Source organism: Netta rufina, assembly GCF_964035555.1.
Source record: "Netta rufina genome assembly, chromosome: 6".
NCBI lineage: Eukaryota > Metazoa > Chordata > Aves > Anseriformes > Anatidae > Netta > Netta rufina.
In genome coordinates this window covers 30837337-30861801 of record NC_140129.1, presented here as the reverse complement: position 1 = coordinate 30861801, position 24465 = coordinate 30837337, and the positions used below count along the sequence as shown (strand labels likewise).

Sequence of the window (24465 nt, the reverse complement as noted above, 5' to 3'; positions counted from 1 at the left end):
CACTTCTGAAGGCTTACTTTCCATTTACTTTTTGTTTTGCTTGGATAGGCTTCCAAATGGTCTTTTAAATTGCCTTTTCTAACAAATTAATTATGATCACAATTTATCAACTGAAAATAATTGAATAATAGCAATTTAGTAGTATTTCCAGTTTGGGAAATCCCATTACCCAAAATAATAACAATAATAATAAGCCTGTAAGAGTAAAGAGATTCAAGTAAGTGATAACAACTATGCCAGACAAGTTGTTTACTAGTAATCTTATTAGTAGATAATATTTGCAAGTAATGTTCAGTGGGAAGCAAAAAAGGCTCTGGAGTCCAGTTCATTTTCTAAAGCTATTAAAAGCAATACCTGATAAAAAGCTACATTGCAAAAATATTTGTGGGTTTTGCTTCTAAGACATCTGCAGCATAACATTTTTCCTTTAAGTACTGGTAGTTTTCATACTAATGAGCATACATTTTATTGCAAATAATACATTTCTAAGCACTGAAATCTTACAGCTTTGTCATATGATGAAACAGGTAATAGGAACCACATAACAGCTCAGCAAGGGTAGAAAATACAAAACATTAGTAAATATATAAAAGAGGACTGAAAGCAAAGTGGAAATCGTAACTATCATAGCCTAACTCAAAATATGCCCTGGTTTTGAAGTTTTAATTTCAGTATCTCAGAAATTGGATCAGAAATCTGGGAAGGCAGCAAAGGTAGTTGAGCAATAGAACCATTGCCTGAAGCAGTGGTGGTTTCATGCAAAGTGGGATTTAGGATGTTAGGACACATCAGGGACAGCTGAGGATGACTATGATGACTTTAAAACACAAATGGTGCAAAGAAGGTGAAGTGGAACAACTAGTAGAAGCTATGCAATAGGATTATTAACCAGTGGGCTAAGAAAGCAAAACAAAGCATTTTCTTTTACATTGAGAAACTACCTAAATAAATCCTTAGCAGTTAATGTTTTACAGTACAACTGGGTTTAACAAGGGAATTAGACAAGTTCATAGGTCCATCAGGGGCTATTAAATATGTTGGCTGAATTACAGACTTCCAGATAAGGATGCTGTAAACCATTTATTTCTAAAACCCACAAGGATGTTCCATAGAAACAACTCCTGTGTAATTGCCCCATTTCTGATACCCTTTTCCCAGGTATCCATTACCAGTTGTCATAGAGACCTGATTCGGTAGATGGAATTTTGGTCTAACCCAACAGAACAGTGAAAATACTCTGATGTGTTCTCTACCAACTCTAGCCCTGCACACCTGGACTGCGTCCTTCTCCCAAGGAGAAAAGAAATTGATTGAAACTGAGTTTTTCAGTTTAAATTTTAATAGAGTTTCTTCTGCTGCTTTGTCCTTTATATCTTATTCATCAAAGATCTGATCCAAATCCTTCTGAAGAAAGCATTTATCTAAAATAAACAAATAAAATTTCATTTGTAAAGTTCTAATGTGAGACTTACTGAAGTATTACATTTCCTTTTTGGGATCTGATCCATTTCATCCAAATCAGCTATTACATTCTTGTAAGTAGAATATGCAAGAGCAGAAACTAAATTCTAATTCTCTTTATAAATGCAATTTAGCAGGTCTGTAAAATAAAATCAAGGATATTTTCTCTTATGAAAATATTACAGTGCAGCTGGGAAGTAGATGTAATTTTGCCGTGCCTATAAATGTGCTATTTATGTAACTGTAAAATATTCACCACAACAGAAATAAATATGCAATATGTGTATACTGGCAATATACTTAGAGTTATATTACATGGGATTACTCAAACTAACTCTAAAAGAAACAGTAAAAAAGGGGAAATCATAGTTTCTTTCGGAGAAGACACAAGATCATCATGTGTACTTGTACAATAGGAAGCAAATTACTTAGTCAAGAGCTAAAAATATGAGTCCTGTGATATTTCTAAGTGTAAAAAATGCAGGCCTGTGGGTTTCTTACAATGTTGACCCATTTTTATTCAAATGCCTCAAGAACCACAGCCTAAGTGCGTCATCATGTGATGAAGAAATGTCTGGCACTCCACCTTAAGATCTGCAGTTTGCCTGCCTCGGTCAAAATGTTTAAAACCAAGACAATACCAGCTTGGATTTAGCTGTGTTGCTGCCCTGAGTTGCGAACTCCATAGCCTCATAAAGAAGAAAACTTGCATACAAGGGAGGACATATGAAGCTACAATCAGAAAGACAGTCTCAATTCACAGTTGGGATTTCATATCCCTCGTTTCCACTAAGAGACTGAGAAGAAAATACATAAAATTGGTGCATCTCCAGATATTTTGCCATCCCTTGCACCAGTCCCTCCACTTTCCAGGTACAACAAACTGAGCTGAGCTTTATTATGCTAGGCCTTCAAAGGCGAGGTCACCTTTTTCAGAGTTTTTCTTCCACTGCATGATCAGGTAGGACAGAAAACATTGGGAATCTGCACCTTTTGTGTTGCTGTGGGTGCTCTCTCTGTTCACGTCAACATATGCAGCTTGATTTTAGTAAATTATAGAACAATCAGTTCATTTTAATATGTTGTGCATAAAAAATTCAGATTTTTTTTTTTTTTTAGTAAAAGCACCATTAGGTATAAAAAGCTGTTATGTGTAGTCTCTCTGTCAGTGCTGTAGTCATAACTTTTTGGCTGTCTTCTCAGGGTTTGCCACATATTAACTAAGTGACCTTGGATAAGCCATGGGAAGTTTACCAAGTTGCAGTATAAATACTTAGAGGAAGGATGTGGAAGATCAAAATAAAATTCGATGCTGTGAGATGTGTACACACTTTCAAAATTACATTTTATATTATTTTCAGCTCCTCCAAATTCCACAGAAAGCTCTATTTCTAGAAGACTTTTTTTTTCTGCAGCTTTAATTAATTTTATCTATAATCTTTCTTGAAAGTTGTGAAGTCAAAATTTATTAATAAAAGCACCGTTCTGTATATTTTTTGCTTGAAGGCAGAAGACAGTAAGCACTGAAACACAACATATCAATACAGTATCATTTATAGTATATACTCAGAATATTTTTTTTTTTAATAAAAAGTTTAAACCAAGAGCATAATTCACTGTGTTTCCTGTATTGTTTAGGCTATAAATGCTTCAAGGCAAGTATTGTTTATCATACTACTCCTAACAGTTTTATGTGGCATCAAGCTTGTTGGATGTCTCTTAGTGCTACCACATGCAAATAAAACTACAGCTATATTAAGAAATGAAGGGGTCACTAAAAGAAAAAAAAAAAAGTTTAATTAGGACTAAAATTTCTTAGTTATTTTCCTATTAAGAAGCAGCTTTTCTTTGTATCGTCAACACCTTATGCATCTCAAACATAAGGTAACAGTTTGTCTAGGCAGTTTCACTTTTTTATTCTGTTCAAACTGCGTTGATTGCGAAGTAGCCATCTATTTTGAGAATTTAATTAGTTGTCGCTGCTTCCTGGTCCTCTGAGATTTTGTATCGCAGGCTGTAAAGATCGCTGTCTTCATGAAACAAAGCTTCTGCCACCTCAGTGTATTTCAGGACATTTCTCAAGGGCCTCGCTCACTGTTTTTTTCTTTCTTCCTTTCTTCCTTTCTTCCTCTCTTCCTTTCTTTCCTCTTTTTGACGTACCAGTTTCAAGCTCCCTCCCATTTCTCCAATCTAGTTCTTTAGTTTGTGCTGTCCCTCCGTGCGTCGCTTTGGTTTTGACCTGCTTATCACCCTGTGGTATCTCACTGCTTGGAAGAGACCGCACAAATGCTGGACGATGACTTCTAGCCGAAGGAAATCCTCTTCCATCCAGGCTGTTCTGTCCCATTTTTGTTCTGGGAGCTGGTTGTGGTTTTGAAGCCTGCAGCCGCCCTCCTCTGCACAGCCTGGCACAGCGCTTCCCAGCCGCAGGGGGGTGACCGATGCTTCTGAAGAAACAACCCAAATCCCCGTTTTACCACCGCTTTTTCCAAGCCCAAGAAATCTGGCTGTAGTGAAACGGCAAGGTTTCAAAGCTGTTTATTTGTCATTATTTAGCGTGCCAACGCAGCTACCACAGGCGGCGAGGCAGGGCTCTGCTGAGCACCTCGCAGCCCCTTCCTCCTCCAGACGTCTCCTGGAGGCCTAACGCAGCCCTGGGGTGGCAGTGGGGAGAAAAGAGCCGCAGGGGGCCGTACAGGGAGGGGACAAACCCCTGCGGGCTTCGGGGAGCCCCAGCGCCGCCATTTCGGGCCGAGGGGCGCCTGGACAGGGCTGACGGGCGGCTGGACGGGGCCGGGAGGCTCGATGGGACCGGGAGGCTGGACGGGGCTGAGAGGCTGGATGAGGCTGAGGGGCTGGATGAAGCTGAGGCTCGATGAGCCCGGGCGGCTCGATGGGGCGGGACGGGGCGGTCGCTGCCGTGCTCGGGGCTGGGCTCGCTCCGCGCCTCCATCTTGAGAGGGAGGGCAGGGGGAGGGCAGCGGGCGGCGCCGCCGCCGCCGGTCGTAGCTGCGGGCCCCCCCGGCGGCGCTCAGGTACCTCCGCCGAGGCGGGCAGGGGGCTGCGGCCAAACCCCCCGAGCGGCTGCGGGCGGTGGGTGGGGAGGGGAGGCGGGCAGCGGAGCCCCCCCGCCCGCTCGGCCCTGCCGCCGGGGGGGTGCCGCGGGCCGGAGGCCTCGCCCGCCCCGTGCCCGAGCCGAGGGGGCCGAGCGGGCGGTGCGCGGCCGGGAGCCGCCGTTCCTCGCCCCGGGGCTGCTCCGGGGGTCCTGCGGGAGAGATCCCCTCCCGGTGGGTTGTAGGGCTGCCTCCCTCCCCGTGTCGTGCGGCTCCTGCTCGGCCCGGCCCGGCCCCCGCTGCCGGTGTTGGCGTTGGGAGGGCAGGAGGAGCCCGTCCTGCCTCCGCCGTGAGCCCCAGCCAGGGAGGAGAAGCCCCCGGCCGGGCCGTGCACGCCGCTGCCTGGCTTCGGTGGTTTTCCCCGCTTGCCTGCAAGGCTCGGCTTTCAGGTGGCGGCGACGTGCGGTTCTGGAGGCTGCCGGGCTTGTTCTTATCAAAGGTTTGCGGCTGTTTATCCCGTGACAACGTGCGATATGTTTAGATCTGGCAGGATTACACGGGTAACCTATGAAGGAGATGTCACTTGCAATTCTTCGCTGGTATTAAACGTATGACTGCAGGTGTTTAACAGATGTGCGCTGCTCTGTACACGATAACGTTTAAAGAGCTTTGGCAGCTTGACATTATTTTCCTCATCTGTTTTTATTGGAAGGAAAGGAAGAAGCCAGGCGACTTCAATTTCGCTTGTCAGCTTTCGCTGCCAACCTGAAGATACTTTGTAATTCCTGTGGTGCCAGCTGCTTGTGTCCCACAGCGAGCAGCCCTGCTGGGATGCTGGCGGACTGGACCTGGAGCTCTGGTTAGGTGCTCTAAGAGCTGATAGACACTGCTACCTAGGCAATAGATCAGTGTTATGCATTCAAAATTCATGAAAAAACTTTGCATAAGTGTAGTTTTCATACACAGAAATAGTAAGTACAGAATTAGGAAACATTTTGAAGTTTAACATTATACCTTAGGTACCAGGATAGAGCTGTACCATAACAGTTTGAAATATTACTTACGTTTCCCAGTATGGTCCACTAGCAGATTCCCAAAGTATCTCTTTATGTGCAATTAAACTCTCTCCTTCTTTTTTTTTTTTTTTTTTTTTTTTTTTGGTAGTAAACTTGGTGTGTTTTCTGTGCCTATTTTGGGCTTGTTTAACTTTTTATTTAGCTAAGAATGGTGATCTTTACCTTCACTACCCAATACTGGTGTGAAAAACTTGGTTCAGTTTCCTTTTTTTTCAGTCCTTTGCTTCATTATATTCTGCAGGAAACTTGCCCTGAGTGAAGATTACCAGGCTTTACGAGAGTGTGATTGGCATGTTGCATAAGTCTCACTTTTCCATCTCTTTTGAAGATTTTTGCTTTTACTGTCATTCAGTGATACCTCTCAGCAGAGGTCGAAGTCGTGTTAGTTGAACATTGCTTTAATGTGTATTTCCAAATGTAGAAGGAGGGAACGTCAGCCAGCTTACTTTTTTTTTTTCCTGATTAGTCAAAGCAGTGTCTCTGTTTGTCTTATCTTGAAAGTAATCAAACACAAAGTGAGAATCACCTGACGGTGACAGTACATATTCAAGGAGGGGGGTTGTATCCCAGAACTTGTATGATTGGAGCAGCCAGTATAACTGGAAAAACTAAAACTATTTCTTCTGTGTGCAAGCCCTATCTTGGTATGTTGTCTCTTTTATTGTACGTGAAATAATCTTGAGTAAATACAAGGAAGAATTTCAAGTTGACTTGCCCACACCATGGCTTGTGACTGAGCTTCTCTTCTGGGTTTCTTGTTATTCTTGCTATCAAGTACTTCTTTAGAGGTCTTGTTTTCTTTGTAAAACAGCTTGGGGCAATAATCTTGTGCTGCAGTGATTTTGTCAGTTCTTTTACTTGTAATGACCTCTTCGCTAATCATCAGTAAATCCAGAGTGATTTCGTATTTTGTGAACTTCATGTAGTTTTCCTTTTTAGGGTTGAACTCTTAATGTGGAAAAAACATGATAGTGTGCCCAAGGAAATATTTAGTGCTACAGAAACAAGTTTGCACGTTAAATATCAGTAGTGGAGTTATACATGCTGTCCTCAGAAGTCTCTTCTTCCATTTCAGTGTAGTAAGAGTTGGACAGGCCTGTTGTGTACACACGTTGTGGATTATGTTGAGAGACCATTTTTAAATATATATTTTTTTGTGCATCATAAACTAAAGTGGTGGTGACTCAAGTGATCTAGGATACGGTATGTTAAGAAACAAAATACAGTGACGTGACAAGGAATGTTAAGTACTTTCTTTTTCCTTCTGCAGAAGACCTTCATGTAACTGGCTGAAAAATGGTTCTACAAGATGACAACCCCAACTCTAACACTATTGAAATGGTAAATAAAATTTAAAAGACTTAAAAAGATAGCCATGCTGTTTGCTGAAAATTATAATGATATTAGGAAATGCATTTTAAATGAATATTCCCTCAAATGTCTCATTTCAACCAGCATCTTTTAAAATTATATCGCGTGGAAATGATATTTTCCTATAACACAAACAGAAGGCAAACATAGACTAGATTTAATAGGGTGGAATATTGTATTTACTTCTAAACCATCATTTCTATTTCATACCATGTGTCTTCTGTAGCTTAAATTTATCATAGGTTATGTGCTTCATGAATTAAGTGTTTTATAATGGGGAAGCCATCTTTTTCAAGATAAGGACCCTTCTTTTGCATGGTTCTCAGTTTAGGTCTCAGATGTAATATTAACGTGCTAAACTGTTATTCTGAAATGAATGTATTCTTGCTAATAAGCATTGAAAGGAGTTCTGTGTGAACAGCCCCACTGGATCTACAGCCCACAGCACATCTTGAGGGCTGATTGGGGGTAACATGCAGTTCTTGCATGATAACTAAATTTGGGTGTAAATCCTGAATGTGGTTACTTGAGTATAGCTAATGTGGATTAAGTAGGGATGGAAAATAAGCAACTGAATGGTATCTTTTAGCTTAGTAATATTTCATGTAGTGTGCATGGAGAAAAGATTTTTTAAGCAACTTTTTTTTTCTTTTTGTTTATTTCTGTTAATGCTATATACAATTACTTCTTTTGGGACATAAATAGGCCTGAACAAACAGCTTGAACTTAGTATGGATAAATACTTTCCGGTTTAGGTCCTGATTATCTGAGATGCTGATTGTAATCTCCAGTTACGTTGATAGCATAAGGAAAATATGACCAGCAGCTGTTTGCATGTGAGGGCACTGAACTAGACAGGCATCAGAATGTACAGTGTGTACATTGTGTTTGTGGTATATGACATGGATAAGCACATGCCTGTGTCTTCAAAGTACATCTTCAAAACTGTTTTGACTGGTTTTAGTCATTCAGTAAACTGTATGGTGAAGGGATTGAATTTGCTGGATGCTAAGCAGTGTTTAAATCTTGACGAGTTCAGTGGGGGCTGAATTATAAACTTATGTGATCTATTTTTATAGTCTCCCTCTTAATCTATTTTAAAATAAATGAGAAGCATCAGTTAAACTCTTGTAGGAGGTAAAAGTTAATAAACTTTCAGGCAAACTTCAGAGGCAGTCAAAGGTAAAATTTCAGCTAAACATTTAGTGCTGCCCTTACTGGTACCTCTTCTTATACACACTAATTTGTGACTTATTAATGTGGGGTGTACATGCATATAGGATATATGATACAGGGCATCCCTTAATAGTGATTAGCAACATGTAAAATTGTTAGATATTTCCATAAATAAGAAAAGAAAAAACCTTCCTGCACTTCCGAGCAATAAAACAGCTTTATTATTCTTGTTTGTCAGTTCAAGTTTGGTTGTGCATCCTTTTGTTGTGCATCATATATTTGCTAATGGCTGGATTTGCACATGGTTGGATATTAGATGGGCTCCTGGTTTGTATAGTATAGCACTTTTCCTCAGTCCCTAATATGTTTCTTTTCTATATAGCAATTTTTAAAAAAGTGTGTTAAATAATAATAATAATGTATCAAATCAAGGCAAGATGATGCACTTACACCAGAAATAATGTGGAAGTGTACCATCTGTCTAGATTTTTTAAAGGCTGAAAAGCCTATATGCTCTTCCACTGCTTTCCTAATTCTAACACTTCAATTTTTGCTTAGGAACGTAGGCTTGAGAAATAGGATCTTTCACTGCATTGCTTATAAAATTAGAACTAAATGTTGTCACCTTCGCATGTGAGCCTCTTGCATTCAGTTAATAAGGAAGGGACAGTGTTCTTTGAAATAAAGATAGTAAATGATCCTGTTTTCAAGCAATTCAGCGTTGTCATCCCAGCATTTTTTATGTGAACCAATTGTTGAGGTTCTATATTTGTATATCTCTAACATCTAGGACTTGAGCTGCAGTACATGCTTGTTGAACTTGCAATTTTAGAAAATATTTTGTGAAGCTAACTGTCTAATACACACCCACAACATTTTTCAAAATTTTGTCTTTCTTTTTAGGAGACTATCTTCACTGTGACGTGATATGTGAAGTTTGTTAGCATTTTTTGTTTGTTTTTTACACTTATTGTGGAAGGTATGTATGCAAAAAAATAAAGCTTATTCTTTCTGCTTTCTTTTTTTATCGGAGTTTATTGCTGTCAATGTGCAGAAGCCAAATATAAAAGAATGTGTGGAATTGTTATTTCATTGCAAGTTTGGAAATACCAGTGATTTGTCAATAAGTTGGATAATGTGGCTGTCCAAAAATTCCCCAAATACTTGTTTATACCTGTGTTTGCATTCTGCATGAAGTTTTACAGGTCTTAATTCAATCCTAAAACATTTTATGTAACTTTCAGTAGGGTTCTGCTGTTCTTTTGGTAAATTGTGGGTGAGGTATGAAAAATCGGGTACTAAAAAGGACATTGTCCTAATGAGAGAAATGCAAATTAAAAAAACATGTTATAGACACTTTAGTACTGTCACTTAACCACTTTTTAGTCATCTCCTAGCTTGAAGATGCATCTTGCTATATGATTACGAGTTGGTAGTCACCTCTTCTTGTTAAGCATTTTTTTCTCATTATGGGAGAATGATGCAAAGAGTGATTTATTAGGCACACAAAATTGTTAAACAGATATTTTGCAAATCAGATGAGCAGGCAGTAGCTGCTATTGCTGTAACATACTAAACCCCTCAATTTTGAGGTGTAAATATGTGCTTTTTAATTTGAATTGTAAAATCTACATATAGGTAGAAAAGAAATGGTGTAACACGTACTTACACTCTGAATAGCTTCATATATAACCTCTAATCTGCAGAGTACAAGGAATTTTATTGTCCTTTACTTCACTCCCACTGAGGGATCCTAATGCGAGGAATTTGCAGGAGCCTAACACAGCCAGGTTGGATACAGTGTTCAGCACCTACAGAATGCACACAGTCTCTGCACAGATTATATGTGCTGTATGCTTTGACACAGTTTGTGGTGCAAACAGAAGAGCTAGTTGTGTAAGCATGTCATGTAGAGATTTCAAATCCGCTAGGCAACTGCTGTTCCTTCCTGTTTCCAGCTACCTATGCCTATACCTACCCACAGCATGTAAGTGGTGAAAGGCTGGAGTAGTTTCCTCTTCTGCTATAGCTTACCACTGTTATTTTGTCACCTGGTAGCCTGACAAGGAATGAGACTTTTCTTCTAGCTCCTTTGGAACTTCTTTATGCTCAGCTTCCATTTTGGCTGCATGTTATGAAAACGTGGGTGATCTGTAGGCTACATACAATAAAATGTAATACAATGCCTTGTAGGCTATTAGTCATAATAAAATGGAGGCAAAGTTGGTAGAGCTTAGTACATAATATCCATGAAACTAATTCTTAACAACTCAAAAAACTCACAAGCTTTCAGGCACCAAAATGTTTCTGTTCAGTTACTTGGGCTAAAAATAATACACCTATTTATTTTCTCTTTGGAAACAAACGTTTTCTTCTTTATTCTGTATTGCATAAAAACTGCAGTTTCTTGCTGAGTCTTTCATAACGTTGCTCCTATCTACTTACAGACCTTGCTTTCTTTTGTCAGTCCCACCATTTTATCAGAAAAGCAGAATAATTATCCAGAAGTAGTGCCCACACATGGAATATATGAACATAGAACTAGTGGTGTAATTATACTTCAGGATCTATGGTGATTTTTTTTTTCTTTGGAAAGAAGCCCTTTGAGAAATGGAGAAAGAAAAAGTGTCTAGATTTAAATGTGGCAGAGAGTATATAGCAAAGGAGAGGCATGAAGCAAACAAAGGTGGGAAACAGTGTAGTGGTCTGAAAAGCACTTGTGCACATGTAAACATATAAGTAATTAATCTGAAGAATAGGCAAGTCTGAAAGAAAAATGCTGTAGCTTCCTTGCTGAAGATATTGTGGCACTGTCTCCTTCATACAAAAATGTTCAAGTAATGAAAAGGCAGTGAGTGAGGATATGTTGACATGTGGAAAAAAACAAAGTGTAGTGTAGTTTAAAGTCAAATAACTTTATTAGCAAAGCAGTTCACCTCTCTTTATTGGAAGAGTCAGGATTTGCTCCATAAAGGTGAATTACTTCTTAGTTCCTTGAGTTCTTTCATAGATAGTGAGTTTTTATGGTGATAATTGGCAAGGTATGCTATATGTTCTGTAGTGAATCAACTCTTAATGCATTTTCTTAAAATAGACCCAAAATAAGATAATGTTAATCATAGAACTACCATATGTGTATCTCAGAGTTTCATTAGGAAGTATTTGAAAGACTCTACTATGAGTGGACAGAGGTATGAGATGTCCATCTCTGTTATATACCTAAGCTTGTATTTGAAGATTTTAATCATAAAGCTGAAGGTTCCTAAGTTTGGGTCTTACAGTCAGCACTTGTAATGCTGTATCACAATTCTGAATCTTCTACTAGCATTAGTGAATGTGAGTGCGTGTAGGTCTGGCACGTTCGTGACTAGCACTTGAGTTACAACACAAGCAAGATTTTTAAAAGCTCCTCTGTCTTGTTTTTATTTTTTTGATGTACTTTATTGATCTCCTAATGTTTACTGAAAATACTGAAATTAATACTTTATTTAATGTAAGTTGTACAAAGTCAAGCCCTCTAAAGCCAGGATGTGCCACTTCTTTGGCCAACCCAAACAAAAGCACTTCTGTTCTCATGTTTACTCTGTGATTTGAATAAAACAGAAGTACTCTGCCTACTGAGAGAAAAGGAGAGCAGGTTGGTCTGCGCACTGCTATAGTGCTCATCTCCTGCATCCATTTTCTCTTCAGAAATTTCTGTTGAGCAGGAATAGGAGTATACCCCTACTCTTTTAGTAAAAAAAAAAAAAAAGGCAGTTGAGTAAAATATTTAAACTGAGCTGGGCTTTCCTGGTATTTCACTAGAATTGCTGTAATTGAGACCTTTCTATCAATACTTTGGACAAAGATTTCTAAGGTCCATGTAAAGGCTGATAGGCTTGTGTCTGTCAAAATCTGAGCTTTTTATGTTGTGATTTCTGGCAAGTCTGTACGGCTTTGATAAAGCTGTACTAGATGACAAGCATAAACTTTGTGGCTGTAGTTTTGACGTCTCAGCATATGAAGTGTATGTAAGTGATAATTCCTATGTGTAACATAGCAGGGACACAGTCAAAGCCATAATCAAAATGTCTGAGTTTTTTTTTTTATCTTAACCAGGCAAATCTTTCTGTTGTGTATATGCTTACTGTAAGTTTGAAAGTTTTTCACTAGGATTGGTGCATGCCTGTACCTCATGAATTATCACACACACACACATAAAAACAATACATAATAAAGTTATAAAACAATATATTAAAACAGTTCAAGTGCACGTGTAATGTGATTTTGTAAGCTTACAAGTAGGTGTTTTTTAACATTTTAAACATGGAGGGATCATAATTTATTAAGTGTTGCCATATCTTCAGAAATGTTTGATGAATCCTAAAGTTTAAACAAGTTTCTGACTACTGTTAGTTGACTTATATTTGACATAACATGCCAAACTAATTCCTACTGTAAGCCTAGAGTATCTGAATTTACAGAAATGCGTTGGTTTGAAATTTTGCAGAACTCGCAGCATAAAAATTCCAGACATTTTATGCTTTACCTACTTTTGTTTGTTTCAGTGGTGGAAAGGTAGATAAATTCTTGAAAAGCCAAGGTTGACATTTTTGTTGCTGCTGTCTCTGAAAGTCTCACGCCAGATCTGTCAAAGATCTGTCTTTTTAACAAGCATAAGCATCTGCTTCCTGGTATATTGGGTCTGTTTCATATATAGAACACTTGGTCCTCTCTGCACCCAGTGTGTTTTTTTGTACGTTTTTACATTCTTGTTTGTAATAATTTGGGTTTTATTTCTTTATTAATACTGGACAGGTTACAAATGGTGTGGGTTTTTATCATGAATCGAATGAGCTCCCAGAGCAGTTCATCCTCTCAGCGCAGGCGAATGGCTCTAGGAATCGTCATTCTTCTCCTTGTTGATGTGATATGGGTTGCCTCCTCGGAACTCACTTCTGTAAGTATTGTTCTGTGAACCTTAAAAGAAAATAAAAGTCTATTTAAGAGAAAATTCCAGGGGAAACATGGTCACTCACACTCAGTAGGCATTCTAGTGTAAGGTTTGACATTGTTTTCAGTATGGGGAAGACAGTGTCCTCCTTTACTGAATTACTTTTACTGGAGTTACTTACTTTACTGGATTACTGAAATAACCTGTATACATTAAATATTATGAGCACGCACAACTCAGTGACTCCTGCTTTCAATATAGAAGGTATTATTGGCGATTTTAAAATGAAATAACATAAATTAATAAATGTGTGCTGTAACTTGGGAATTCATTGTGTTTATTGCCATATTGATTAAAATAACACCTCAACTTTTCCTGAGAAGTAGTAAACAAGTTGTAGCATTACAAGTTAGTTAGTATGGTAGATTTTAGTATGGAACATCTAGAAGCCTTGGATTAAAGGACTCATGGGTCACAGAGTTAAGCCCTGTAACTGTAGACAAGTGTGTTGTAATCTAGTTCATATATTCACCATCTTAAAACTGGTCTGCTATTTAAGTTTTAGGACCTTAAGTGGAGCTTTAGCAATGAAAATTAAATTGTAATAAATTTTTCTTAGATTCGTGTTTCTGAATAGTTATTATGTTATGTGACAGTTCTGAAAATAAGCCTTTACAAATGTTTGTGTTTTAACATGCTATTATTAATGTAACTTTTTTCCAATGACCTGGTGTAAACACTACTGATTCTGAAAAATTACTTAGAATAACGTTCTCTAGTTTGTGAATACTATGTTATTGCTTATAAAAGTGATTTTTTTTTTGTTTAAGAAATGTTTAGAGATGAGTGTATCTTTGGTCCTATCCGAGTTATATAGTGTATAACACTATGTTGCTTGATAAATAAAAAGTAGCTTTCCTCTGGTGGCATAGCGTCTTACAAGATGGCATTTAAGATGCTTTGAGAGAGGATGTCTCCAGAATAGATAGGACCACTTATCTTTTGGTCATTGGTGCCAATATTTGCAATGGTATGACTATGGAAACCAAACAACCATGGAGTATATATACCTGAAACTGTTCGTTCATTTTTATGAATTCGTACCTAACTGGTAATTTTGGATACTGCAATTATTTTCTTTCCACAGTATGTTTTTACGAAGTACAACAAACCTTTTTTCAGTACGTTTGCAAAAACATCCATGTTTGTTCTATATCTCTTGGGATTTATTGTTTGGAAACCGTGGAGGCAACAATGTACTCGTGGGTTTCGTGGAAGGCATGCAGCTTTTGTAAGTACTTTAACTTCTACAAAAATTGAAATGTTTATATAAGTTTGTGCAGAATTATTTAAAATAAGGAATAGAAAAAGGTGGAATTTAATAAATAATGCTTTAACAAAAGCAGTTATAAACTGAATCATGGCACAGGCTGAGGTGGCAATTGTAATACTAACAGTCTTGCGAGGAAAAAAAATTAAAGAAAAAGGAGTGTGAAATACGTGAGGAATCATAAGAAATCTACAGAACCAGACCATGTGTGCATTTACCTTGGGCAGTTGCAGAGGATGATTCTTTTCAAGAAGAGCTTACCTGCCTCATTGTTGGTTCCCTTTTACTTCTCCAGCATTTATAACTAATAAAATTAGTATTTGAACATTGTAGTTGATTTTTAGATTTTCTAAAAGAGGTTTTGAGTTTTTTGCCATCATATTTAGGAAAGGTGGTAGAATTGTGACTTTTTTGCTGTTAATGCTCACCGAAGATAAATATTGGCAGCCTTTTATGCATATGAATGGCCTTCTGTTGCCCATCTTAGAACCGGGCACAGTTTGTGCCAGGGTCTAAAATGATGACAGAAATAGAGGCATTTTCCAAGGAATTGAGAGATGTTGGGAAGAGCTCCTGTTCTGTGCCAGTGTTTCAGAATGCTGAACAGCAGGACTCAGGAAACAGTAAGACATTTAGCCTTATCCTAATCTTGCATTAAAATAACAGAAAAAGGTGATCCAAGAACATGCTGTTAATCAACATGTCTCTAAAAGCTTGTATGAAAGGAACATATTGGATATGTATATGGATATATTGAGCGTCACTGATAGTGATATTTTAGGTGTAACATACTTTTGTTATTGGGCTTGATGTCATACCTAACATGGCAGTTAAAACAAAACCCAAACTTGTTTAAAAAAATTGTGCTAAACAAATGGAAATCATTTAGAGTTGGGTGATATCTTGAAATATTTTTTGGTAGGCTTTATGCTGTTCAGAATCTTCACAAGATAACTGGGAAATAAACAGAATTTACAGGTTCTTTACTGGCAGAAATGGCAAGGATGTGATGAAAGCACTGAAGGGTGATTAGTTGTACAGAGCAGTTAAATTGATCAGGTTTACTAATCTAAGCAGATGAGTAGAATGAGCAGCTCTCACCTAGAGTGAATGGTAGTGGTAATATTGACCACCTGGATCCAGACCAGTGCTATGGCAAAGACAGAGATGATACTTAATTCTCATGTGAACTGGGCAGCAATGAGTAAGATTGCTGAATCTGTCACGTTTTGTGTGTGGCAGTCATGGGACTGCTCCTGGAATCCTGTTTTTTTCCTTTTAATTTACCCTACAAAGGTAATTTTTAATAATTTGTAGGAAATAACCGTTGCTTTTGATGTTTAGATACTGTGAAAGAACAACACAAAGGACTGTAGAGTGCAGTTAGAAGTAAGGTTTTTTCGTAGAGGTTTTTCAAGAAATTAGTTAGATATTCAACTGCATAATTACTGTAAGTGCCTTTAAAATGCCGTGTGTTTGCCATGGAACAAAAATTATATATTTATGAATTTTTATTTCAACAGTGATTGAAAGTAAAAAGTGATTGAAGTAAACACACTTTACTTTAAGCCCTTTTCCACATTAGAGGCTTTGTAGATTTATTACCAGAGTGATAATTACCGTGCTTGTAAGGATGTAGAAAGGAAGAGGAAAAAGGATGGCTGACCTTATCCTGACTTACGTCTTGTTAAGACTGAGGCAGAGTTCTGGGCTTTTACACAAAGGAACTTTGCCCCAGTAAAATGGAGAAACAAGAGGACTATTGTAATGTCTACACAATAACTTAGTGCAATGTCTCAGTGACTGAACTTCGTAGGTTTTGGCTTTCCAACAGTCTGATCTTGCAGTGACACCTGGGTAGTTGAATTCAGTGGGGTTCTCCAAGAGGTAAAGGGAATTACCAAAATGGGGTTCCTTACTGAACTTCTACGCCCTCTTGATTTTGGGGGTGAGGGTGTGTGTGTGTGGGGGGAGAATTGTGACAGAAATATGGAAAAAGGCATTAAAAAAACATGTTCTCAAAATAAACAAGCACAGATTGTCTTCATAAATTGTTACATTTAAGGTTCTTTTAACTAGTTTGCAGATGCTGAAGGTTATTTTGCTGCTTGCACAACAGATAATGCTGTAAACAGCTCTCTGGTAAGTTCCTTAACTTTTAAAGCTCAGTGCTTTGTAGTAACATGACACCATTATCTTGACTTCTTGCCTTTAAAATATCTATTTGCATGTAATAGTTTTGGCAAAGGGGCTTGGTAACTCAAGTATTTTTTAAGTACTACAAATAATGCTGTGACTTTTTATGAAAAATAGAGGGTCTCAACTTGATAAAACATTTACTTAAACGTTTCTGTAGTAGTTTGTGAAAGAAGTATTTGTCATAAAAAGGAAACCTTTTTCAGCTCAGTAGCTATCAAAGCAAAATGTGGAGAGCTAGTGGTAAAGCGGAACATCTTCAAGACAAACACACCAGAGCATCATTCAGTTGGTTGATCATCTTGTGTACTGTGATCCTGCATTGCAGTTTGGAAGAGAAATGGACTGCCTTCGTCCATCCAGTGGATGAAGCGATTACAGTTTACTAAAGCAAAAGTCATTGCTGATAATTCTGCTGATAAGCCAGATGTCATTTTTGCAATGATTTTCATCATCAACAAATGATATTTTTTTATCTTCCTGTTGCTCATGGACTGCTGGCTAATCTGCATGCTTAAATTGGAGGCAACATCCAGAAATGGATCCAAAACATAGAACATAATTAAAGCTTGCACTGCTTCTGTAGTAATGTAGGGGAAGACAATTAAGTGTTGACAAACTATGATACGTAATTTATATTTTCTACTGAAGGAGAAGTTGGAGAAGTTTTTTTTTTTTTTTTCCAGAAGTATGCGTCAATATTTTTTTTTCAACTTAATTTATGTATATTTAAAAAATAATCATGGTAGTCTGCTTAGTGCGTAAAGATCATCTGACCTTAGAAGAAAGATTCACTGTTAAGCTTGGACAATTTTGCGTTAATATAAACACCCACAAAAATTCTCGTCCTAAGGAAGGAACCTAATAAAAATGCAGCTACCAGATTTTTTTTTCTTATTTCACTCTTACAGCTTATTAATTTAATTTAAATAAGCAGCTTAACTCTTGGCTTATTGGAAATATTTTAAACAATTAAAAGTCCTGCAAAGTGTCTTGTATACTGAAGGTCTCTTCCCATTTTTTTTTTTTTGACATTTAGTTCTAGTTCATCAGTTTTTGGGAAATGAGTATGCATTCAATTTTGTATCGATATTCTGTATTTTATGTTTCTAGTTTAGCATTTGGGCAGAGGCTATAGATCTACTGAAACTTCTGTGATTTTTTTAATGAGTTCTTTTTAATTTTAAATCAGTAGGTTTGTATTGTGGGGGGATGACCTTGGTGACTTTTGTGTTCATGAGGATTTACACAAAAGCAAGCAGTTATTTGTGTGCTGCATTTTACCAGTATGTTTAATGTAAAATACAGAAAACATATGAGCATTCTTGACAAGCCTATCTGCTCTGTATAAAAACATTCAATTAAATTTGATTCTCAGTATTCACCAAACTTTTATTTTGTATTTATTTTCTAATAAATTAATTCAATTGCTTATAATTTAAATATCCTGCTTAACTTTATTTTACGTATACTGATTCATTTCAGAGTGAACCTTTATATGTTCCTGTAAAGTTTCATGATTTGCCAACTGAAAAAAGTGGCAGTAATAATAGTGATGCAGAGAAAAGTGAGTAAAGATTCCTTGGAATGCTGAAATGCTAGTTCTTTGATTTTTTTTTTTTTTTTTTTTTCCCCATTTATTGGTATAACTGCTCTCGTGTTGCAGGACTGACTTTCTTTTTTTTTTTCCTCCCCATCCTCTCCCCTTAAATCTCATGTTGCATGAATTGCAGTCTCATATTTGCTTTCAGGTAGAGAAAACATAGGCCTATCGTTCAGTTTACCTTTCTTGGTCACTACAGATCCAGCCTATGTTTATCTCAAGGGACCAGCTGGGTTCAGTACTTGTGATTCTTTCCTTCTGGGCTTGTATGACCAGCAGCAATGAGTCAGCCTCTGGAAAAACAAGCTATTGTCCTTTTTAGAGCAGGAGCAAAGCAGTCAAAGTAAGAATTTTAACAGTCTATGTGCATTCTGATTTTATTTAAGCCTCACTATCTTGTGATAGTAGCTGAAATGGGCCTAACTGGCCCAGATAATTAAAGAAGGGTTGGCTGTCAAGAGTCCAGTTATCTGATACTCAGCAAAAGTCCCTGTTTATAAAGGGGAAAGTCTCTTTTAATTTCTAGATGAGAGGTGTTAGGAACCACTTTAGTAGGCTCTACTGTCCTGTGACAACAGGCACCAATCATATGGTGATTGAGCTAGGCTTTTATCCTTTTTTTTTTTTTTTTTTTTTTTTAATTTAGGAAATGAGGTATTGTTTCATATCAAATCAAGTTAGTACTTCTATGTAGCACGTACTGTTTTTCTTTCCATAGGAAAATAATACTACAGTAGTCTTTCAAGTAAAATCTAAAACTGTCTTGTCCTGATACTTGGTTTAGTTAGGGGGTGAATTTCAAATGAGAAAGTGACCTTATGATTTCTGCTAAACTTTGAGGTCTGCTGGACGCTGTCATCCTCTGAATAGAACGCTGTCCTTGCAGTTAGGTACAAATGTGTGTAGCTTTTGGTTAATTTTCTTTAGCTGATTAATAGTCAGTTTTATATGTAATATTTGCCAATACAGAATAATTCCTACCCAAAAATTCATTGTCCTCTGGTTTTTTTTTTTTTTTTTTTTTTTTTTTTTTTTTTTTTCTTCTTCTTCTTTCTGACAGGGAGAAGGGATTCTATTTTTAGGGATTATTTTTTTTTTTGTGGATGGATGGACAACTGTATTGATTTAAAACAAAAATTGTGCTTTGTCTTGGTAGCAGCCTGCTAAATAGCAAAATACTACTGTAAGAAATTAAAACAATGACAAGTCTTCTATTTGGATAAAAAATTGTTATTATTTATGAATTATTTAGAATCATAATTTTTATTGCTTTTTGCGGTTTTTGGAACGGTTTAATGATCATGTACAACTTTTTTTCTTTTTTGTCCTTAAGCTCCCAAAAAGCCTCGTGTAAGGTTCAGTAATATTATGGAGATTCGACAACTCCCATCAAGCCATGCACTGGAAGCAAAGTTATCTCGCATGTCATATCCAACGGTTAAGGAGCAGGAATCAATATTAAAAACTGTAGGAAAACTCACTGCAACTCAAGTAGCAAAAATTAGCTTTTTCTTTTGCTTTGTGGTACGTGCTCCATTCTTTCAGAAAATTATAGATGCATTTAAAGCTTGTATAATAATAGTGAAAATTACCTGTACGGTATTGAGATAAGTTGTGCTCTTTCTGCCTTTTTTTTTTTTTTTTTTTTGTAAAAATACTGTAACTAGTAAAACCTGTCTCATGGTAGACATAAAGGTGAAACTTCTTGAAGGATGGGTAACCAAGAGATCTAGGGTGTGTAGTTAACAGTAAGGTCGGTTGTAAGATGCACCATGCTTTTGTGCCCTGTTGTCCAACACTGGACATGTTTGATACAGCAAAATCTGGGTCTACATGTACATGGGTTGGTCTTACCTCCACTGAGACTGCATGAAATGGTTAAATGTTACTGTGGCTTCTTTCTGTGGACCATCACAGGAAAAGCACCATCTTATCTGGCATTGTGCTCTCTCATAGTATGAAGAGAAGATGGTTAATTGTATTTCAGCTCCACTGAGGGCTGCAGGTTTTTCTTAGGACTCTGTTGGTCACTGGTGTCTCTGCATAGCGCCTCAGTGCTGGGGGAGAGAGCTGATGGTGGCAGGATTTTTAAGAGACAGTAAAAATGTATAGAGCAGAGCAGTGAGCTTTTCTAGGCATGAGTAGCTTCACTGAAGGTTACATGTAGTGTGGACCTGCCAGATCTTTTCTTCAGCGAGTGGTACTAAGTAAACTTTAAAAAACAGTAATTAGTACTGTTGATGCATGGACCAGAGAACAGTGATAAAACTTTCTGTGTATACATAAAGAATATGCTTACAGCAGCAAGAGAAAAATGAGTCTCTTGTAAATGATTTTTTGGATGGTTGAAATACTTTTTCTTAGAAGTTATTTAGAATAATGTGTCTGAATATATTTCCATATATACACACATGCAAAATTTTCTGGAGTAAAGTCATTATGTTCAAAACATTCTTTTTATGCCATTCATGGATGCTGCTATTACCAGAATATATATGTATTTATTGGACAGTATAAATATTCCTCTCCAAGAGGAATCATTTTTCTCATTTTCTCTAGAATCAGTTTTCTTATTTCCTAAAGAGAGCGGTAACTTCCCTGAGAATGTATCTAAAATTTTCTTAAGATATTAATCAAGAAATTTTATTTTTTTAAACAAACAAACTTGCTGCTGCTTATATTTATGATGGAATTGAAAGACATGAATCTTTTCAAAATGTTTTTGAGGTATTAAATGTGATGCTTGTTTTTTATACTGAAGATTAGGCTGACTAAAGTCCCATGTATCACCAGAAATTTCTTCACAGCCCTTGTGTAGTAATCATCTTGAAGCACTTACAACACATGATAAATGTAGCTTTAGATACCACAGAATAACTGTTACAATTTCATTTGAGTTATTCAATTATGCTTACATTTTGAAGTATGTTATTTCACTGTCACACACATGTTGAATGTGGTCGGTTTAATTTTGTTCTACTCTTGCCTGTCATGTAATGTAATCACTGAATTATTTTTCTCGTCCTCCAGTGGTTCTTGGCAAATTTCTCTTACCAAGAAGCCCTATCAGATACTCAAGTTGCTATAGTTAATATCTTGTCTTCAACCTCTGGTAGGTTTTATTTACAAGATCATACTTGTGTTATAAGGCTGTTTAAAATTCTTTTTGGTTACAGTATGCTCGTGTAATGTTTTAGCTGTGGTTTTGGGGGATTGAAACCATTGAATGCATGCATTTAAAAATGTCACTATGTAATTGCAAGGTTTTAGGCTTTCTTTATGATTCCCTTGCTTTTTGCATTTCAAGGTGTGTGTGTGTAACTATAAAGTCTGTATATTAAATAACAATGCTGGGAGTGTAATAGGTTTGAAGGAAGGGTGGTATAACTTCTTGTCAAAAAAGGTGCAATTCAGAGTAAAGTCATCTTGCCAATTATTCGTTTAAGAAAAATGGGGTTTGACTGTATAGAACTTAAACCACCTAGATATTGTACATTTCACTTGTTTTTTTTGAAAGGCTCAACTATGAGCTTTAAAACCAGCAAATTATGTTCATGTTTTGAGGTGTAACTTTTGTTTTATGAAATCAGTTTTAAAGGCACAATTATGCATTTTGGACTGATTTTTTTAGGCTTGTTGCAGTTTTGTTAGAAATTCAGCTATTCTCAGAGTTGAGTGTGTATTTGTTCATCTGAGGACTGAGACCATGATGTTTTAGTTTTATAACAGTTCTGTTTTAAAAGCATGGATGCTAAAATCCCATCGTTGACACAAGTGTGTAAAATGCAAAGAATAAAATGTCAGTGCAGCTTTCTGAGCAAAACAGTAGCAAAACTTGGTTGTATAAACTGTTCTTATTTTCTCTTGCAGGGCTCTTTACTTTAATCTTAGCTGCGGTCTTTCCCAGTAACAGTGGAGATAGATTTACTCTTTCCAAATTATTAGCTGTTATTTTAAGGTAAGATAATGGAATGGAACATTTGATCAAAAACTCCCTGATGCAGTATGAGGACAAATACAATTATGATATCTGTGATGATATATTGATATGCTTCTAAATCGTTGCTTCATGAACAAATTGAGGAAACAAATTAAGAAGTCTTTTTACAAAATATCATGCTCAAATGGAAAATAAGATTAATCCAGTTTCAGTTGGAAATACGTGGGTTTATTTTCTTTTTGTTTATCATTTTTGTGTTTTAAGCAGCATTTTGTATTTCTTCTTTTTTTGCTAGCATTGGTGGTGTGGTACTCGTTAACCTTTCTGGATCTGAAAAATCTCCTGGAAGAGATACAATAGGTATTCACTTACTTTTTTAACCTTAGAATATGCGGTGATGAGTACCATCTTTTGTCAATTATCAGTACATTGTACAGTAAATTACATTTCTTTGTGTAACACAACTATAAAAGCCTGGCTTTGTAGTTTCAACTTCTGAAACTGGTTTATAGCTTAATTGAGTCAGTATTTACATTATTGAGCTTTCTACATTTTCCCTACTTTTCACATAGTAATGGGTTCCATAATAAACAATTTCTATCTCTGTTTGACAGCTTTATAATAGGTGTGTGTTTTGAAGAGCTGATCCTAGCAACACTTGGCATGACTTAAATCAGTGTTTTTCATCTTTACAGGCTCCCTTTGGTCTCTTGTAGGAGCAATGTTGTATGCTGTGTACATAGTGATGATCAAAAGGAAAGTAGATAGAGAAGATAAACTCGATATACCAATGTTCTTTGGTAAGAATAAAAACAATGCTATTGAAAGTTTTAATTCAATGTGTGACTCGGTTGTTTGCTTTCACTCACTTAACTATATGTGAGTGGTTAAGGGGATTAGAAGAGCCAAAGAGAGAGCTTATTGTTCCCATAATTATCAGTACTTCAGAGAATAGTTGTATGAGATGTTTCTTTTTTATAGTCTCAACAAGGAACGATCGTTGTCCTACTACCTGAAGGAATGTGAACAGCCCCTTTTGATTCAGTGGATTTTTTTTTCCCATTTCTAAACCTGTAAATATATGACATAACTGTTTGTCAGCGTCCTTTCCTCTGTGTATGTGTATTGTCAGGGTAGCAGAGTTTGAGATTTTAATTATCTTGAAGCTGAAGAACATTTATTGTGATTTACTTAATGTTGTTCTTATATTCAGGTTTTGTAGGGCTGTTCAATCTGTTGCTGCTATGGCCAGGTTTTTTCCTGCTTCACTATACTGGCTTTGAAGCATTTGAGTTTCCCAGCAAACTGATATGGATGTGCATTGTCATTAATGGCCTTATTGGAACAGTTCTGTCAGAGTTCCTCTGGTTGTGGTATGTACTACTTGCTTCACGTATATTTCACAATATAAATTGTCTTATATGCATTATCAAATGTTGAGATGTCAAATCGGTAGCTTTTTTGCTCTCTAGTTTGAGTTGCAGGTTGTCATCTGTTACATTACAGTGTCCCTTTTGAGAGCAACAGCAAACTTTAAAAAACAGGTGATGTGGACTTAAAGTATTCATTAAGATAAGCTTAGCTCATTATAGAACAAACATTTTGGTATGTTAGTTCTTCATTTTCCAAGGGCACGTAGAAATAATGAGAGACAGAATGCAGCAAAAAAGTATTCTACAGTTTGTCTTCAGAGACATACTGCACCATATCTCATTAGAATGTATTAATCACCAAGGTATGGCAATTCATATATTACCCTGAGTTTTGTTAATTTCATGATATGATAGTCTGGATAGGTCAGCAACAGAGAATCAAACAGGAGGTTTGTAGGAGAACAGCTCAAAAGCTGTAGCAAAGTTGAAAATTTGTGTAAAACTGTCAAAAGGAGAGAGTGTTCTAAGAGCAGTGGTTGATCAGGTGGAGTTTTCAGCCTGGAAGAATTCAGGCAGCCAAAGTTTCTTCTGGGCTAGCATTAGGTTAAAATAGGAGTGTAACAGGTAATTCTATAAGTTGGAAAATCATATTTTATTCTGGAAACATTAAGGAAGAGTTTCCAAAAAAAGAGATGTTTCCTATGCCATATGGTTGCTCAGTGAACTAGAAGTCTGTTTCAATACTGTGTTTTGAGTATGTGTGGCAGTTTCTGTTGACTGAGAACCCCTGGCTTTCAATCTCTATTTGTGGTAGAGAGGATAGAAAACCTTGTGGGTTAGATAGTCTTAAACTGACATATTTCTGATCCTAAGTTCTTGGACAGGCCTACAATAAAAAACCTTAATGGAACCCCCCTTTCTGTGTATGTATTTTCAGCTGAAGTTTAAAATCT

At 37.0% G+C, this 24465-nt stretch overlaps 1 protein-coding gene across 1 annotated transcript in view; it reads left to right on the top strand.

Moving 5' to 3' along the window:
* The first annotated feature begins 4129 nt into the window (after positions 1 to 4129).
* The window catches only part of SLC35F5 (solute carrier family 35 member F5), a 35356-nt gene continuing 15020 nt past the window's right edge, over positions 4130 to 24465 (top strand). Inside the window, exons 1-13 of the mRNA XM_084289380.1 lie at positions 4130 to 4496; positions 6861 to 6931; positions 9041 to 9116; positions 12935 to 13076; positions 14218 to 14361; positions 16480 to 16542; positions 18082 to 18163; positions 19533 to 19723; positions 21230 to 21311; positions 22070 to 22157; positions 22435 to 22499; positions 22835 to 22939; positions 23353 to 23512. Of these exons, the coding sequence (XP_084145506.1) occupies positions 12942 to 13076; positions 14218 to 14361; positions 16480 to 16542; positions 18082 to 18163; positions 19533 to 19723; positions 21230 to 21311; positions 22070 to 22157; positions 22435 to 22499; positions 22835 to 22939; positions 23353 to 23512 (1115 nt within the window). The 5' untranslated portion in view covers positions 4130 to 4496; positions 6861 to 6931; positions 9041 to 9116; positions 12935 to 12941. The remainder of the gene's footprint in view (positions 4497 to 6860; positions 6932 to 9040; positions 9117 to 12934; positions 13077 to 14217; positions 14362 to 16479; positions 16543 to 18081; positions 18164 to 19532; positions 19724 to 21229; positions 21312 to 22069; positions 22158 to 22434; positions 22500 to 22834; positions 22940 to 23352; positions 23513 to 24465) is intronic.